At 52.5% G+C, this 18,768-nt stretch overlaps 1 protein-coding gene across 9 annotated transcripts in view; it reads right to left on the reverse strand.

The window, feature by feature from the left end:
- Positions 1 to 18,768, reverse strand: part of ERI3 (ERI1 exoribonuclease family member 3) — a 134,390-nt gene that overhangs the window by 16,779 nt on the left and 98,843 nt on the right. For 7 of the 9 annotated variants that reach the window (XM_021673339.2, XM_012434661.2, XM_012434657.2 and 4 more), the window contains one exon: positions 9,765 to 9,864. The exons of the other annotated variants lie outside the window; for them this stretch is intronic. In XM_021673339.2, coding sequence (XP_021529014.1) covers positions 9,765 to 9,864 — 100 coding nt within the window. The remainder of the gene's footprint in view (positions 1 to 9,764; positions 9,865 to 18,768) is intronic. 9 annotated transcript variants of the gene reach the window in all.

The following is an 18,768-nucleotide window of genomic DNA, read 5'->3' on the forward strand; positions in this document are numbered from 1 at the left end:
CTCCTGCCCCAGAATGCCTTCCTACCTGGCCTCCGCTCTTCTCTCTCAGAGCTAGGCAGCCAGCACGGAGGCAGCCTCGATAACTCGCTAACGTGCTGCCCATGCTGTTCTTAAAAATTTATGACTGTGCAACATGAAAAATCCGGCTGAGGAGCCATCATTAGCGGTGCTGCCTCCCTCCCCCACCAGAGCCACCCTCGTAAATTGAGATTTATGGCTGCGGCAGGCAGGGCGGGGGTATGTGCAGGCGATGAGGATGTTGTAGGGGAGACAGGGAGAGACCAATGAGGCAGCGGCGGGGCCAGGGGCTCCCCCCTGCGGCAGCTCCGGTTTATCGCAGGCTGCAGTGATAATCCCTGCGGAGAGTAGAGGGCGGCCTGGGTATCAGCACAAGGCAACACAACGCTAGGTCCCGCCTAGCAGTGGGACCAGACGGGTCTGGGAGGGGCCTAAACAAATCACCGGCTCCTTTCGGAGTATAGGGCGAGATCTTGAGGTGCCAGGTTCCAAGCAAAGGCCTCCAGGGAGGAAGGATCATCCTTGCTGAAATCACAAGGTCTGGCCACCGGAGTCAGCTTCTCCCACCAGAAGGTTGGGCTGATGGTCCTATTCCAACCTAAGTGTGACGGGGAAGCAGGAAGGATGCCTAAGAGCCTCCTCTCCCCTTCCTCTGGTAAGATGGGCACGTGGAAGAAATATTAACAGTGACAGTGTAGGACTGAACCCCATCACGTAGCCTCCCTCAACAGAGGCCAGGCTGGGGCTGAAAGGAAAAGGAGGTAATCCCACAGCCTGCCCCCACCCTGCAGGAGGAGGAGGAGGAGGAAGAGTTCCCTCCTCCTCCTCCCCTGCTCACTTAGCCCTGTCAGCCAGGCCATTATGAAATTGGGGTTTCATTTACAGACTAATTAAACATTACAGCTTGTTCACAATTACAACGCGGGGATGAGGGAGTAACTAATTACGGAAGAAATGAGCTAACATTTATCTCTGCTCCCACCCTCCCTCTCCCCACTGCCCCCCTCGATCCAGCTTCCTCCCACTCCCTGGTCACTACCAACTCTCTAGGCTTATTTCCTAGGTTGGGGGAACTAGAAGACGCCTGGCAACCCCCAACCCTGGATATAAGATCTTACTGCTATTCCTAGCCATCTGGGAGAGGAGCTTAGAACTCAGGGCCCTGTGGCAGGAGGCAGTAGGGGCTTTTGTGCAAGACCCTGTGGATAGGGTCCGTGGTGGTATGTGTGGCTATATCTGGTGTGGGGGTCTGCTCTGGGGTGTGTGACAGTGCTGTGGGGCTGCGAGGCTCTGTTACCTCCATTTTGTGGCAAAAGGTCTTGATGTGACTGCTGCAGATCATTGTGTCATGGGATATGAGCGTGAATGAATCATGCCCTCAACCCTCAGTTCCAGGCCAGGATAGAAAAGAACTAAGCGGCTGCAGGAGGTGATGGTAAACGCAGGCCTGGGATGTGGCCCTGACAGCCCAGAGCCCAATTCCCACCGGGCAACCCCATTCACTCTCCCGCCTCAGAAGCAAGAGGGGCAGGGTTACCCTGCCCTGGGGCTCAGCTGGCCTGGCCTTGGCCTCTGGCCAGATGCCCCCTGTGGGGCCCAAGGAAACCTCCTGGGGGCCTGGGGTGCCCCCCTGTGGGCAGGAGTCCTGGGGTCTGGCTGGCCTGCCGCAGGGTTTAATAATAGTAACAGTGAGTGTAAGCGTTTCCATCCTTCCTGCCTTTGGGCAGAAGAAGAAAGGAAAGAGGAGGGAGAGGAGGGAGTGGAGGGAGCTGGCTGAAGGGAGGCTTTGAGGCCTCAGAACTCACATCAAACGGCAGGATCTGGGCCTAATTGTCTGACCCCTGCCCCTGCCTTCAATCAGCTCTGCGGCTCCCCGCCCGCCCCTTGCCTAACTAGCAGCCATGTTCTCCTCATTAGGACAAGCTCCCCTTGCACACGTGTCCCCGGACATGTCCCCAGCACTCCCAGCTCCCAGCCCTGCCTGGTGGGAGGGTACAGCAGGGACCCAGTTTTAGAGGGGCCTCTGGGACAGCTGTACCCTCAGCCACCACAGCTGGCTGGCTTGGGCTGCACCAGCCCCTCTCCTTGAGCTACATGGGCCTGGATGCCATATGCTGGGACACTCTCCTGAGCTGGTTCAGCTGCTGGGTGTATTCTGTCCTCTGTGTGTCCTTCTTGCTACAGCCCAACTGTCTCAGTCACACAGCTCCTGAAAGCAGGGCCTGTTTGACTCCAGTCCCCTTTGGCCTGGTTCAGCCTGGCTTGGGCAGGAGGTCTGAGTCAGGGTCTATGTTCACAGGCTAGCAGCTGAAGGAACTTGGCTGCCTAAGGTACAAGGATGGCTCACTTAAATGGATCCAGGCGTGGTGGCATGTTGAATGCCTGCAGCTGGAGGAATGGCAGTAAAGCAGTACTCATGGTGGTGAAGAACTCAAACCCTAGACTAGGAGAGAGCTGTGTTCAAATTCCTGCTCTCTCACTTCCTTGCTGAGTAGCTCTCAGTCATGACAACCTTGTGGAGTCTCAGTTTCCTCACATGCAGTAGAGATGACAGCCCTTAACACGGGGTTTGAGAATTCAATGAGAGAACAGATATAAAGCCCTCTGTATTAATACCTGCCACTCAGCAAACGTAGAATGACACTGGTGTGATTCAAACCAGAGTGAACAAATTCTCCTCTCCTCAGGCCACAGGCCCCACTTTGCCCAGTGGGGCTTAGGCCTGATCAGTAGTCTCCAGGATGGGAGGAGCTAAGAGGAAGGGTCCAGAACCCTGCAGAAGAGTAGGGGCAGCCCCAGGAGGCACAGCTAATGCCGAGGGCAGAGCACCTATGCTGGAGCCAAAGCATAGGGAGGGCTGTCCCACAGCAGCTGCAGGTGGAGGGGTGGGGCCCAGCTTAAGGAATGTCAGCTGGCGTTAGGTCACATGCGGTAGGTCAGCAGGGCTGGCCCATGAGGTGTGGATAATCCCATGAGTACTGCAGGCCTGAAAGGAGGGGCTGCTGTGAACGCCACTGGAGTGAAGGCTGTCTGTGCTGCTCTAGGGATTGATTCTCAGGGTACCAGGGACTGGGGGAGGGGCTGGCCTGGTCTGGGCCCTGACATTGTCTCTCACCTTAAACCAGTGGTAATGACTTGCAAATATTGATGAAAACACAAACTAGAGAGATTGTGTTTTTCGGGAAGTGAAGGTGGGGAGAGGGGATAAGGAGGAAAATAAACTGAAATGAAGTCCAGTTATCTCCCATCTGTGGCTGCTCCTAATCCCCCAGCCCAAAGGAATCCAATGCAGTCCTTTATCTGCCCTGTCAATCACTCAATCACCGCCCAGTGCTTGGTGGGCACTGCACGCCCTCACACACACTCAAACACATGCTCACACATGCACACACATGCACACACTCCACTGACTCTTGCTCCAACACTCCCGCCCACCCCCAGCCCATTACTCCTCTGAGTAGGAGCAGCCAGCACGCAGGTCCTGCCAGATGGATGCAATTTGCATAATATCAGCAGCGGAGGCTGCAAGATCACCAGGGGTCAGGGCGCTGACATCCCCGCACAGTCTATCTGCAAGTGCTAATTTGGCCAGCATTGATCTGTCTTTCTGATTTCTTTGTCATTTAAGTCTGCGATGGTTTGACAGGAGATACAGAGAGAGACAAGGGGAGGTGAGGCCGGGGCCTGGGGCTAGGAAGGTAGAGAAACAAAGATTGTACTTCCTGATGAATCAAACACACAGAACACATACATACATACATACATACAAACTTACAGGAGAACCTTCCTCCATCCATCTATCCATCAACTCACACATCCATCTATCCATTCTTTCATCTATAGCTGCCAGTCTGGCAAGAACCAATTCCTCAGTTGTCTCTGGGGCTCCAAGGGGGTCAGCTCAGGGATCATAGAGCCAGCACTCTCTCCCCAGGCACTATCCAGGCAGGCCCTGTAGAGGCTGGGAGAGTTATCCCTTCTCATGACCATCCACCTCCAGCTTCCCACTTTCTCAGGGCCACACCAGAAAGAACTGGATGGGAGGGGGCCATAGTGTCAGGGAAGCAAACACTCTACTATACTCTGCCCTTCCCCATAAGGTGGCTGGGCTGACTCCACCTCTCCCAGCCCTGAAGGTGGCCAAAGCTGAAAGAAGCAGGCAAAGCACCTCTCTGGGACAGATGGGAAGAGGGACATCAATGTCTGTAGAGGCTTCACATCAATACATCACCACTCAGGTCATCTGAAGCCCAGAAGACTCCATGAATCTCACTGATTCTGAAGCTCTCTAGCTGAGCCAGGAAGTCCCATGACATCTAAATGCTAACTGCTGAACCCTCGGCCAAGGTCCTCACATTCTCCCTTGCCTTGGGGGGAGTCCCCCACAGGAATGGAGACACTGCCAGGCTAGCTATCATGGAGAAAGGGGATGGAAGGAGAAGACTGCAGCTCTGGGAAGCAGGAGCCCTCTGCAGACAGGTGGACATGGTCACTCTGTCAAGGGATGCAGAGGGGTTTGAGGCTTCCCAGAGGTACAAGGCCCCCTCCCCCAGGCCACAGTGGCTCTGTCTTGGCACCACCCCCTTTCCTTGCCTATGGCAGCAGGAATAGGGTGATCAGAAGGAACTCCCTGCTGGGCAAGAGGGGGGCTGGCGTTTGGTGTGTGCTAATCCCGGGCCTGAGGTCTTCAGAGGGACCCGGGAAACTTCAAGGAGGGAAGGCAAAGCTGTACTGCAGACGAGCTCATTAGCCAGCACCCCCACACGCCCCCCCAACGAGGAGGAGGGCGGGCAGCCCAGTGAGCGTGGCGGCAGAGGCAGCAGAGAAAAGGCTGTCACTGTCCTTTCTTCCTTTTGGTACAAGCGTCTCCCTGAGCCGACGATTCTCCCGCAGTGACACCTCTCACGGGCGCTAATGAGATCCATGTCACAGAGCTAATGCGTTCTGACTGGACTCTTGATAGACACCCCACTCCTTCAGGGGAGACCACAGGCTAGCACTGCCCCCCTGGGGGCCAGGCCCCCACCCTGCCACCTGCCAGCCCAGCTCTCTTGCCAAACAGTTTTGGGTAGCAAGCTCCTGAGAGTCCACTTGGTCTCTGGCCATGCCACCTGTACTACAAGCCTCAGTGGGATCTTCCTCCATCCCAAAGCAGAGTGGCCAAGTTCCTAGGGCAGGACCACCCAGCCGGGCATCAGGAAAGGTTCCAGTTACTCTCCTAGCTAGCTGAAACCAGCAGTAATCTGTGGGGCCTCCAACTTAGAACAGCAGGTGAGATTTTACTGACATTTCCTGTGCAGATTTCCAAAACGAAAGGAGGAGGCCCAGGCCCTGCCCTTAGAGAACCCAAGTACCCAGGGCGAGATCATTACCTCTGACAAATTATAACAGGGCCCAAGTGTGTATTTTGAACACTCATACTGGGAGGGCCAGGCAAGATTCCCAGAGGAGGTGGCCCCTGGAAGATTAGCAGAATTTTCCTGGGCCATGAGATAGAGAGAGAACTGAAATCACCAAGAACCATCAGGGCCAGGAGGAGGTCAGATGCCAACAGTAGCAGCAGACAGGGAGTGGTGATGCTGCCTTCGCTTTCCTCCTCAGCTGCTGCTACTGAAGCTCTGTTAAGGCCTGCACGTTTCACATGCTGCTGAGGGAAATGAGGAAGGCGAGCTTGTTTTCTTCCACATCGTCTCTGTTGGTAGTGCAAAGCCCAATACCAAAAGAGTGCTTCATAGTTCAGCAGTGATAAGAACACAGGCTCTCGAGATCACACCACTGCACCACAGCCTGGGCGACAGAGCGAGACTCCATCTTAAAAAAAACAAAACAAAAAAACCCACAGGTTCTGTACTCAGATGAGCTTGGGTTTCAATCCTGGCTCCTCAACTTAACTGGCTGTATGACCTTAGGAACGTCACTTAACTGAGCCTCAGTTTCTTCATCTATAAAATGGGAATGATGCCTGCCTTCATAAGACTGTTGTGAAAACTGAATTAGTTAAAATAAAGTGTCCCCAAATAATGTAAGTGTTTGCTGCCCCTTTGCTGAAATGAAGGAAGGACCATTCAGCAGTCCCCTGTGGAGGCTGCCCTGCCTCAGAGCCTGTGGTCCAAACCAAGGATGCTGACAGAGACCATGTAGGCCGTATTCACCACAACCTGCTCTGGCACCATGCTCTTCACCAGGCTCCCAAGGCCTCCCCTGACTATGATGACATGCTGACAAGCCTCCAGCAGCCTTTCTGCCAGTGCTCCACCACCTCCGGACCCTCTCTGGCCATCCCTAAACCTGACTTCACCCTCAGTCCCCAGGGCCAAGCCCACAACTCCACTTGTGAACTGGGTGGGGGCAGAGCACCCTGTCTGCCATTGTTACCAATACATTTCTAGCACCTACCATGGTTCCTGATAATATGGTAGGTCCAAGGTAGTGTGTACTGAATGAAAGGAAGTTTTACCCGGTCCCCTGCCTCTATTTCCACAGCCGACGCCCTCTTGCTTACCTTGCTGCCCCTCCCCTTCAGCCCTCCCTGTCTACTGTAGTCTCTCCTCACGAATCCTTCCCCTACAAACTATGAGCCTCCTCTGACTGAAGCCAACACTGACCACATAACTCCCCTGTCCAAAACACTCCTGCAGCTTTCCCACGCACAACCCTGTCACCCCAAGCCTGCCTCTGTGCTCTCTGAGCACCTCCACACCACCTTTGCCACATCCCTATGGCACTGCATAACTGAGCAGGTCCTGGACATGGTCAGCTATGGGATCTGCAGCACCCTTGCCTGGCAGCACCCAATGCTGCCTCACCCCCCCAACCAATACACATACCACTCCCCACTCCAGGCTGGCAGCTCCTCACACAGTTAATTAGCACCATGTCACTAAGGACCAGCCTGAGTGGCCAGTGACAGGAGCTGACCTCTGACCCCCGGGGCTGGGAAGCAGTCCACATCAAACTCTTACAGCGCGACCCTTTTAGCACGCACAGTAACTCGGGGCACCGCCAGCTGAAGCTCATTAAAGCTGTCTCTTTGGTGCGAGGGCCATTAACCTCACTGCTCAAAACCCACGCCTCCCCTCCCCGCCTCTCCCAGCCCAATTAATGCCCTACATCCTCCCTCCCTTCCAAGCACCCTCACCCACACCTCAGAGCCAGCCTGGAGATGGCAGGGCAGCCCTCTTCATTCAAAGACTACAAAGACCAAGTGTCAAGAAGCCCAGTGCCCTGGTGAGCCCCTGGTGCTGGCAATGGAGGAGGGAGCCCCTTCAGCCCCATGGTGTGCCCAGCACTGCATGAACATTTTCCACAGGGGACTCACTGAGCCTTCCCAACAGCCCAGAGAGGCAGGTGGCACTGTCCTTCACCCAAGGTTGCAGGGTTCTGGGTGAAAGAACCAGAATTACTTCTGGCTCCAAAGCCCTTGCTCCATTGTCACTCAGAGCCTTGGGCTGCCCCATGGGGCCCACCCAGATAAATATTCTTCTCTGAAAAAGGAGGTGATACCTCAGAGGTCCTAACCTAGGGTCAACAGGTGAACAGACAACAGGGTCATTGCTGAGTCTCAAGAAGCACAAAGAGTGGGAACAAAGAACCCCTTCTGCTCACAAACACATCCTGGGACAGATGATAGAAGGGGCACCCAGATCAAGTACATGTAGGGTGCATTAACCCAGTCCTGCTGTCCCTAGCCCCCAGCCAGTTCCTCCTTCCCTGGACCAATGCAAGTCTTCTCACTGGTCCTCTTTGGTTCCTTTTTCCCATCACTCTTTCATTGATTCATTTACTCACCTACTTATTCATTCAACCACCCATATGCATTTATTGAGCACCTACTAAGAACTAGTTTTGTGCAATACAAACTGCCTCATTGATTCTGAATCAGAGCTTTGGTCACATCATTCTCTCACTCACAAACCTCCTACGTCTCCTCAAAACTGCAGGAAAAGTCCACATACTTTAACCAGGCATTCAAGGCCTGCTTATGTCTCTGTTTATTTTCTAGCTGTTTCCTAACCCAAATTTTCCACTCCAGTGACGGGAAGCTTCTTGTAGGTGTCTGAACTTGTCCTCAGCACACTGGGTTTTCTCATGCCCACAGGCCTTTCTACTTAGTCCTCTTATCTAAAATATCCTTCCCCCATTTTTCTGCCTAGCAAATTCCCATTCATCTTTCAAAAATCCCAATTCAAGTGTCCTCTTCTCTAGGAAACTTCCTGCTGACCCTGCTGGGTCTGGCGTCTTCTCTAGATTGTTTGGAAAACATCTACGAGAGGAAACAGCAGTTATGGTGGAGTACCCCCAGTTCCCCAGGCCAGTGGTCACTTCCTCTTTCCCCTGGACCCGAGACACCCTTGAGATGTCCCAACAAGAATATGGTGGCATCCCTCTTGGACTGAGATGCCCCCATATCACTACCTCTTAGTGAGAGGTAACTGAAGAAGTAGAAGCTACTTGGCAACTGAGGAGAGGGAAAACCACCTTTGGGGCAACCCAGGTGTTTTCTATCACAGCCCTTAGTACCCTGGGTGGCAAGCACCTATTTCAGTCCTTGTCTCTTCCCAGGATGTGAGCTTACTGAGAACAGAAACTTCTACTCAGCGTGCCCAGCATCCACAAGGCACCAGTGAATGTCTGGAATGGATAAAGGGGCTATTCGGAAGGAGGTGATTGGGTCCTTTGGTCCTGGTGTATCTCTCTAGTCCCTCCCCACAACGATGCGTCCCCAAAGGTTCACAAGTTGTGGTAATGTCAGAGCACCACCCAGAGACACTCTGGCTCCTGCCCACTTGGAACAAGGCCTACGCCTGGTCAAGTGTCCCACTTGAGAGCATCTGTATGCACACATGAGCATATGCAAACAAAATAAGATATACAGAACTGAACAGACACACCTGACATGTACGTACACAGGCTGTGGCCGCTTCCACACAGACTCATGCCCTCAGAAAAATACATATATACTGTTACACGCCCCCCAACAGACATGTATAATCATGGACACATTATACTCTCAGTACGACACAGAGACATAGAGCTAAAGGTGTCACACATATGCAGATACACAGATACTCACAGACAGATATATATTCATACTGATAGATCAGAAACTAACAGATCCTCCAACTGCCTGGAATCATAGCCACTCCAGTTTCCTTCCATACATGAATCCATCTGAGGGTCTACCCCCATTTGGTACCCCAAGTGGTCCCCCTCAACCCAGGCACCGCTCAATGGAGGCTGCTGCTCCTGCGGGGGAGTCAATACCCTGTGGACGGAGTCATCGGTCAGAAGGACCCCGACTAATTAAAAGCTGGTGAGGTTTAAATAATTCATCTCCTTAACTCCCATTGATCGTCCAGTTTAGTGGCCACAGACTTGAAACAATATTAAACAGCCTCCTCCAGCTCCATGGGGGGTGGGTAAGCTGACATGTCCCCACCCCCTGAGGACACTGTTCACGAGATATGCAGCCAGTGAGGAGGGACCCTGGCCTGAGTCCAACGCCACCTGTGACTCACTGAAAGCCCAGACCCCAGCCTCCTCCGAAATACCATTTTGAGTGGTCTTTCCAGTGATCCCATTCAGTAATTTTCTCATTCCACCCGCTTTCCGCCATCCCCCAACTATGTAGAGAGCCCTGTTGGGGCACTGAATGAGCCATGGAAACCCTCTGTGTGCCTGGGGACTGGGGCATGCAGGCAGGGACGATGGATGAAGCTGCCGGGGGAATATGCGAAGGGACTGACCAATGCCGCTGTGGGGCCGGCCTATGTGTTGCAGGCTGAGGCCCTTGTTCATGTCTAGAAGTCCATTCTTGGGCCAGCAGCCCATGGCGAAGCTGTAAGCCTGGAAAACAGGAGGCAAGTGGTTAACGGAGGCCCTGACCCCCTGAACCAACCCCACTCACAAGGTCTTCCCCCCACCTCCCAAATCTTTCCAATAAGGAATCCCTCTCATAATGCTATCTCGTGAGAGTCCCCTCTCCACCCAGGTCCTCCTCCAACCCAGTAGAAAGTCCCTTTCTTCTCTAGAGTCCCCTTTCCCCTGGGCTTCTCCCCATCTGAGTCCCCGGTCTGTACCAGGTGCCCGTCACCAAGACTCCTCTCTAAGGAGTTCCCGTTCACTAGGTTCCTCCTGCTCAGGAGCCCTCCTCTCACCAGGGCACCCCTGCACCATGCACCCCTCCTTAGGATCCTCCCTTTCCAGAGTCCCCAGCACTTTGCTGGGCCCCCTCCTCACAGTATTACTGTTCACAAAGACTGGCCTCAGGCAGGGCCTTGGAGACCAGCACATCCCAACTGTACTCCACAGACAGAAATGCTGAAGCAAGAGCTGGCCAGCAAGGTGCCATAACCACAAGCAGGCCAGGCTATGGAAGGCTCTGGAAGCTTTGTGGGGGCTCAACTGAGGAGAGGAGTAAGGTCACATGGTCAACTCAAGCAGCTGAGAGGGGAATACATGGGCGCGTGTGTGTGTGTGTGTGTGTGTGTGTGTGTGTGTGTGTGTGTGTGTCAGGGGGAGCAGATGCTCTGCTGAAGGTCAAGTGCTCACTTATGCATATTCAAAGCGGCCACCCATCGATCTGTACTTAATTGTTTTCCTGGGGTTGGGGAAGGAAGTGCTGGGGGCATCGATCTGCTCAGGCCCCAGCACTCCATTGCCCCCCCTCCATCCCCTTCACTCACCACCTGGCTGCCAGCAACCTCCACCTGGCGGGAACACATAGCAGGGCAGGGGCAGCACCTTCCCTTACAGTCCCTTTTAGCCATGACTGACCTGACACCACAGATGAGGAAACTGAGGCCCAGAAAGAAGAGACTTAACACAGGTTAGATCACGATGAAGTAGCCGAATAGGATTTAATTTCTGCTCAGCCTGTTAACCAAATCCTGGGCTTCTCTTGGTAGGCCTGGTAGCTAGTTGGGCCTTCAAACATTACCCATCCCCTCATGTTGGAAGTCCCCAGACACCAGGCTGCCCTTCTACCGGTAGCAGGACAGCGTACAGGACAGTAGTCCGTCAGAATGAAGCTTGGGTGATTTTCCAGAAGTTGGATGGGGGGGTCCAGTGATGGAACCAAAGTGACTGCCAGCTGTGAGTGTATGGGCACTGCAGTGGTCCAGCCCTTTGCTAGGCCCAGGAGATTTCCATTCCACTAACACACAGGGGAGAGGGCCCAGCACAGGGTCAGAAACACAAGATGGGAGGCTACACACAGAGTCTGTGCCAGGGCCCAGGGATTCTGTGTCCACCCTGCCTTCCCAGCTATAGGAACCAACACACCAGCCCCGTAGGTACAAGGAAGCTAGGAGAGTGTACTTAAGCACCCTCTAAAGCCATTCTCCTTGACTGCAGAGGTACCAGCCACAGCCCAGTTTCCAAGCCAGCCTCTCCCTACCCTTTCCCAGGCCACAGCTGAACCCACAAATCAGGAGCTGAGTGTGAGGCTCAAGGACAGGGAAGAAGATGCTGGCCCAGGGCCAGGGCAGAGCTAGGACGGAGGCAGTGAGGGAAGCAGCCAGTGGGTGGTGCACAGCTGGAGGAACCACTGAGCCTGGTCAGGGCTGAGGCTGGAGCGCAGTGGGCCAGAGAGCAGTGGCGGCCGCCTTTCAAGTACTTTAAAATCACTTACAAAGGCCGGATTAAACGATCAGAAATTCCATTTAATAGGACAAATAAAGAAATAACAATCTACTCTATCAGCCTGGAGAAGGCGAGCTGGATGGGTTTTTTTTTCCCCTCTAAAAAGGAAAAAGGGAAGGAAGGGGGAAAAAAGAAGGATAATGTGTGTTTACTCAAGCAAAGAAAAAAATATTTAAGTGATGTCGGGGAGAAGATTGCAGTAACTAGTGAAGAATAACATCGTCTACTTTGCTGTCAAATCACACCCGAATTTCAGTAATAGATTCTCGGCTGACACTCAATTCAATTCGAAGGTGATCCTGCTTTATCCCAGCCCATCAAATATTAAACACTTGCATTAGCAGGTGCTGCCGCTTCCCGGCTTAAAGCGGCGGGCGGGCGGCAGGGCTGCCGAGGCCCCTCCGCTCTGCTTGTGGCTCAGGGACAGGGCAGCTCAACGTTATCTGCACGTCATCCTGAGTCTTATCGATGCTAAGCAGGAAGACCACTTCAGATAACATTAGATGCTTGCCCCGCCGCGTCATCATGATTAGATTATTATTATAATTATGACTCCCCAAGATCTTACATAGACTGGGATGTACAGAAGGGGGACGAAGGACAGAAGAGCCCAGGAGGGCCTGGCTGGGCCAGGGAAAGCTGGGCCCCTGGCAGGAAAGCGGAAGTGCCAGGCAAGGCGGCAACCCGGTCCTGCCTGACGGATGCCTTTCAGGAAGGGCAGTCTAGCTTGTCAGAGTGAGGTCGAGATGAATTGGCATCTCCACTGCGGCCGCGGGTGTCATGCTGTACAGTTTCATATTCCCAGATAAGGCGTGATAACCAATTGCTGCCGTGACATGGCCTCATCCAGCACTTCCTCAGGGGGGCATAGGGAAGGGGAGGGGGCAGCGCATGCACATGGGTCTGCCAAGCTCCTAATAAGAGGGATTTAATTTTTACAAATGCTGCTTCCAGCGGGGCCTTCACATACCAGCCAAGGTCCAAAAATGATATTAAAAATGGTTAATTAAAACTGCTCTCCTTCAGCTTGGGCTCTCCTGCTGTTGGTTCTGCTGAGAACCCTGGAAAGTCTTCCCCAGGTACTGACAAGTACCCCTGCAGAGTCTAACCTTTAGATGTGACCATCAGCCTCATGGGACCACCCTAGGCACAGTACCAGGGCCCACCCAGCACGTCATGCTCCCCCAGCTCCTGCCATCATATACTGCTCAGGCACAGCCAACAGATACAGATAGCCGGACACAGAACACAGGCAGTCCCACAGCAACCTGTGCTCCTGCCAACATATGGTCTGGATCCTCATACCTGCTGCCCTCTGTACCTGTACTCATCCGTGCCCATCACTCACTTCTAAAGCCCATGCCTCTCCCCACCAGATATGCAGGCTATGGAGTGGCCCAACTGCATATATGCTGGCACACCACACATGCATTGGACTCGCCCTCAGGTGCCTCTGCCACCCTTCCATTACTTGCTCCCTCCATTCTCCCTCCTTAAGAGATTGTATCTGTCTACAAATCTCAGCAGAGACTTTCCTGGGAGTCCTGCTCAAGGTGAGGTGTTATGGGCTGTCTCAGAGATTCTGGCTGAGGAGCCAAGGCTGGTACTCAGAGACCCATCAGAACAGGAGGATCAGCAAAGCTGAGCCCTGTGGATTGCCTACAGGAGACAATGAAGACAAGCAGGCCCTGGTGAGATTGGAGGAGGCTAGGAAAGTTTTCTGGAGGGAGTGGTAGCGGCAGGTTGGGAGGGTTTGACAGATGACAGGGGAGTACAACATTCCAGACAGAAGGCACGGCAAGGACAAAAGAAAATGGCAGAAGCAAGCACAATAAAGGCTTGGGTGTGGCTGGGACAGCCAAGTTAGAGGGGAGCCACTTCTTAAAGCACTGCTTCCCAACTCTGTGTACCAGACAGAAACATGGCATTAAGGGGCCTTGTGTCCATCCCTTTAATCCTGCCTGCTCCCTCTCACTTCTCCCTTCCATCTCCTGCCAGCTTGGAGGAGTAGGGTTTGGGGCCCAGAAGCTTTCTGACCTTGATCAATGTGGGGCAGGAATCTGCTTTAAGAGCTCTCTTCAGGAGCTTGTGCCTGAGCCTGTTTCCCAAAGCTGCTTCCAAATCCTCTGAGTGCCACTTCTTTGGCTGCACCTCTGTCAGCCATCAGGGTCCACCTGCCCAGCTATGCACGGTCAGCACCTAACCCCTGGGGTTCCTGGCCAGAGGGTGGGGCAGGTAGGAGGATGACTGAGGAGCTCCTGAGTCCTGAGTAGGGCAGGTACTGATGCTGAGCCACAGGGACAGGTGGAGCTGGCTGGAGTGAAAGATTCTGGGCCTACCAACCCACCCCAGCCCTGTGCCAGGCAGGCACGCACACTTCCCTTCCCATGGGCTGTTGCAATTTCCATGCGCAGGGAAGCAGGTGCCGAGCTGCTCCCGGCTGGCTCTCCTCTCTTGTGGCTCTGCCCGCCTTGGCTGCTGCCCCATTAGCTTAGTGGCCAGCCATCTGCGACGGGCCTGCCGCATAGCCCTGCTGTAGGCGCGGCGGGTGGCCCCCTGTGTAACAGGGAGCTTTGCCATTAGCGCCTTTAATATTCTGACACCTCAGCACAGCCTGCTATTACATGCAAACGCTGATCGCCCTGTGAAATTACATTGCTGGGCCCGCGAAATGGAATCGTGTATAATCAGCCTCCTCCATGCACTGTCAGTCCCATCACAAACACGGCGCCCGGCGGCTTACGGGGGCTTAGCAGCTGCGACAAGTGTATTGGGTTTAATAGATGAAGTAGCCCTCATCGGCTGCAGCAACAGATCCTTCAAAGAGGAAAGAAGAGGCATCAGCAGCTGCTATGGTGTCTCTGCCCACCCATATACTACCTACCAGGACCCTGAGAGTGAGGTGGACACAGAGTGGGCAGGGCTGTAGTTGGGCTAAAGGGCTAGAACCCAGCTCAGCCTGCAGACATAACAGGCCGCTCTGCAACTTCCAGAAAACCCAGAGTTTTGGAGCCTGCACTAGCACATTCAGCCTACCTAGAAATGAGGAGAAGCAGGCCTTTAACCATACCTCTCGATGACTTGTCACCCTGTAGTGACTGCCCAAGACTAGGAACCAAATCAAACCACCTGCCATTCCCCTAACCCCCAACAGAGATGAAGCTGTGATGGCGATACTCCAGAGGACAGGGGAGAGAAAGTCTGACAGACACAAATACTACCTAACTTTTTATCCTGACCAACACTTCCACAGCTGGTGAGCCAAACACCTAAGGCTACAGAGAAACACTAGGATGGAGCAGGCCACATATACTTATGGCACACCTGGCAGTCCATGCCTCATAGAAAAGCTCAGATCTGCCAGCTATTAGCACTATAATTCTGGATGAGTTATTAAACCTCTCTGAGCCTCAGTTTCTTGTACTGCAAAATGGGATGATAGTACTTTCCCCAGCTACATCCGAGATCACCCAGGAATACTCACTCCCACTGCTACCTCCAGATATTCTTGATGCCATCGCTCAAAGTGCACCTGGCCTTTTCCTTTCCCTTTCCCAGGGAATCCTTTTCCAGGTTCAGCCTAACACCAACTGTGGCAGAGTATATTTTCCTGTGATGGGTCGCAACACTATCTCCCATCCCACATGGTCTTCTTACACTGTGACTCTGACATACCTATACCATCAAGACTGTCTATGTCACCATCCCTGCCCTGGAAACAGGGTGGGCTTTTGTGACTACTTCAACCAACCAGAGTAATACAGAAGTAATGTGACTTCAAGACTACTGCAAAAATGCTTAGGCAGCTTCCACCTCAAACACTGGGAAGTTTCCCTGCAGTCTGGGGCTGCTGTGTTAAGCAGTGAGACTGCCCCAAGGTAGCCATGCTGTGAGGAAGCCCAAACTAACCTATGCAGAGAGGACACAGAAAGAAGCCATGAGACTCAGTGAAGAAAGAGAGAGGCCCAGCCAGCCCGCAACTGCTCTGACCACCTTGTGCCAGCTCCAGCCACTGCCTGACTATAGCCACACAAGAGATCCTGAGCCAGAACCACATTACCCATCCCCTCCTGAATTCCTCAATCACAGAAACCATGAGGGATAATACAGTATTCGCTGTTATTTTAAGTCACTAAGTGTCAAGGTGATCAGTTATGCAGCAACACTGACTGGCAAGCCGGTATCTATTCACTCCTGGATATACTCTGCAGATTTCTTCAAATTTTTTCCTGCTGCTTCTAGACTTCTTCCTCTCCCTCTGGGAGTTCATTCCAAATCATCATCACTCTGGGTAACTTCAGTATCTACAGGATAACCCAGCCATGGACCTTGCCTCTCAATGTCTTGACTCCCTGTGCTCTAATGACCTTCTCCTCTACCTATTTCAGTCATCTTTCCCCACAGGTACCCCCTGAGCCTTACAGTCAGAACTGCTCTCCCTCTGAAATCTCACAAGGACAGATTCCACTCTGGTCCCAGCCTCCTATCCTTCTAGCTTTTGTATGCTTTCTCCCTCTGCTCTTGCTTCTTCCCAGCCCCAGCCTGCCCCTAGTCTGTCTATCCCCTTTTCTGGCTTCAGTACTTTTCTATTAAGCCTGAACTCTTGAATCTATCACTTCAACCACCCATCCCCCAATTTTAACTCCCCTGCCCACTTGTCCTAGGGTATGTCTTTTCTGGAAAACCCCAACCATGACTCCTTTTCTCCATACTTGCTCTTGAGCTCAGCAATGCCAGAAAAAGTCATTCTTATATACAGGAAGTGGTTACTACAGATCCAAGATCACAACCTTAGCAACCCTCAATGGTACTCACCAACCCTATTCCCCTCCTACTTTCACAAAGATAGTAACACCACTAGGCAGAGCTCTTTCTACTGCACGCCCCTTATCCACAAATGTGCCTGCATCCTTCCCCACCTGCTCCTTCACCTCCCCTGTTCTAACGGGAGACACCACGCTTCTTGTCTAAGACCAACCCCGTACTTGTGCTTTACATGTCACCCTTTTCCCACCTCCTCAGGCCCTTGCTCCATCGAGTATCCCTTTTCTTTCTAAATCCTTAACCTCCTCTTCTCTGCGGCTTCTTCATTAGGATTCAAGCATATGCTTAGATCCCTATCGCTTTCACATAACCTCTGTGTGCCTCGATTTCCTCTTTGTAAAATGGGTGTTATAACAGTTCCTACCCTACAGAGTTGATGTGAGGATTAAATGAGTTATTGTCTGTAAAGTGCTTAGACACTGCCTGGCTCGTTAAATGCTATGTTAAGTTGTAGATTATTTTTAAAGTTCTCTATGCATTTCACATCCCATCCAGCTAATGCTGGCCTCCTGTTAACAACCAACTTCTCAAGACTGTCTCTACTCCTCTCTTCCCTCACTCCTTCATTACCTGTAGTCTGGTCACAGCTGCCGCTATGCTGCCCGACATCTGTGGACAGTTTCAGATTCTTACCTGCCTTCGCCACTTTGCAGCCTGCTCCATCTCTGAAGCTGTTCTTTCTTTTTGACATTCTACTCAGTTTTCCTAGCTCTCTGCCATTTTCCTCACATTCTCCTGTATAGTCTCCTCTGCATTTGGTCATCATATGCGTGTATTCACCCACTATGCACTCTTTCTTCCTATTTTTTTCTACATGCTACCACTCTCCTTGGGTGATTTCCTCAAGTCCATTGTCTTCAACCTTTCTAATTTCCAAATCTGTATTTCTTACCCCACTTGAGTGTCAAACATATATATTCTATTGCCTACCTCGAATCTCCACCTGGATTTCACACAGACATTTGCTTCTCAATATGTTTAAAGCTCACTTCAACATCTCCTCTTCAAACTGCTTCTTCTCCTGGGCTCCCAAATCCCAGTGAAAGCTATTACTGTCTACCTGGTCTACCAGGCCAGAAATGTGGGAGTCAATCTTGATTCCTTCTTCTTCCTTACTGCCCACCAAGTCCTGGGATGGTTGTTTTATTCCTTCAAGACTTTGATGAAGCAGTTCCTTCAGCCTGCCTAGAACGCCCTCTGCCTTCTCCCACATCTTGTCCTAATTTGAACGTGCACTCCTCTTTCAAAACTCAATTCAAAAGTTTCTTCCTTTATAGTCTTTCCTGGCTCATCCCTCCTTTAAATCGCTCATACTGTGAATGGTACCTGTAACATGGAATATGTCTCCCATTATGCTGGGAGATTCTTAAGGGGGGTGGTGGGCTGTATTTGCTTGTCTCTGAGTGGTGTCCATTGAGAAAAGGGGAAGGGAGAGGAGAAGGGGAGAGGAAGAAAAGACACCTCTTCGGGTATACTTCTACCAAGCATGGAGGCCTGGTTTCCAGAGCTGCTACTCCTGCCAATCCTACCCAGTCTCCTTCAGGAACCACTGCTGTTCTTCCCGCACCATACCCATGCTTGGAACTGGGGGCTCAGATGACATTCTACTCAGTTTTCCTAGCTCTCTGCCATTTTCCTAATTTCCATAGTTTTAAGGAAGAGGGAACTGTTCCTGCCTCCTCCTTTTCAGAACCCTTCAGCCTATGGATATCCCACAACCCATTCCTCGGGCCCAGCAGAGACTTGACCAGCACAGCTATAGCAGCAAAGGGCTGGGCACTTGCATCAGGTGACACAAGCCCATCCTCCCTAACCCCAGATGGCAGTTCTGTTGTGTGCACAGTGTTCTCTGGCTACCAACATACTTCAGGGGCCCCAGAGCTGCTGCTGCCTCTCTTCATCAATGGAACTTAGTGGGATAATTATCGTCTCTGTGTACTTAACCTTACTGCTCACTGCCTCCGGCACGATGGCTGCCTCTAGAGTGCTGGGCTACCACTACAGCAAAGGCAGGGGCTGTGCCACAGGTCCAGGTTCCACAGCATTTGGCACTGGGGGGGCCCCAAGAGTGAAAGACAGCTACCAGCTCAGTTTGATCCCAACTATTAGGGTCCTGAGTATTTCCAGGTAGAGTTATCTCCTTCCTGCTCCCAGATTCCTTGGCTTCATTGCTGAGTCAGAGGGGACTTGGGGACAGGGAAGTTTCTGGGTTGAGAACAAGATGCTGCCTCAGTCCCTGCAGAAAAGGGTGGCCTGTCTGGGGCTCCACGTGCACTATCACAG

Source organism: Aotus nancymaae, unplaced genomic scaffold (assembly GCF_030222135.1).
Source record: "Aotus nancymaae isolate 86718 unplaced genomic scaffold, 86718_ANA_hifiasm-v0.15.2.pri h1tg000007l, whole genome shotgun sequence".
Lineage (NCBI taxonomy): Eukaryota > Metazoa > Chordata > Mammalia > Primates > Aotidae > Aotus > Aotus nancymaae.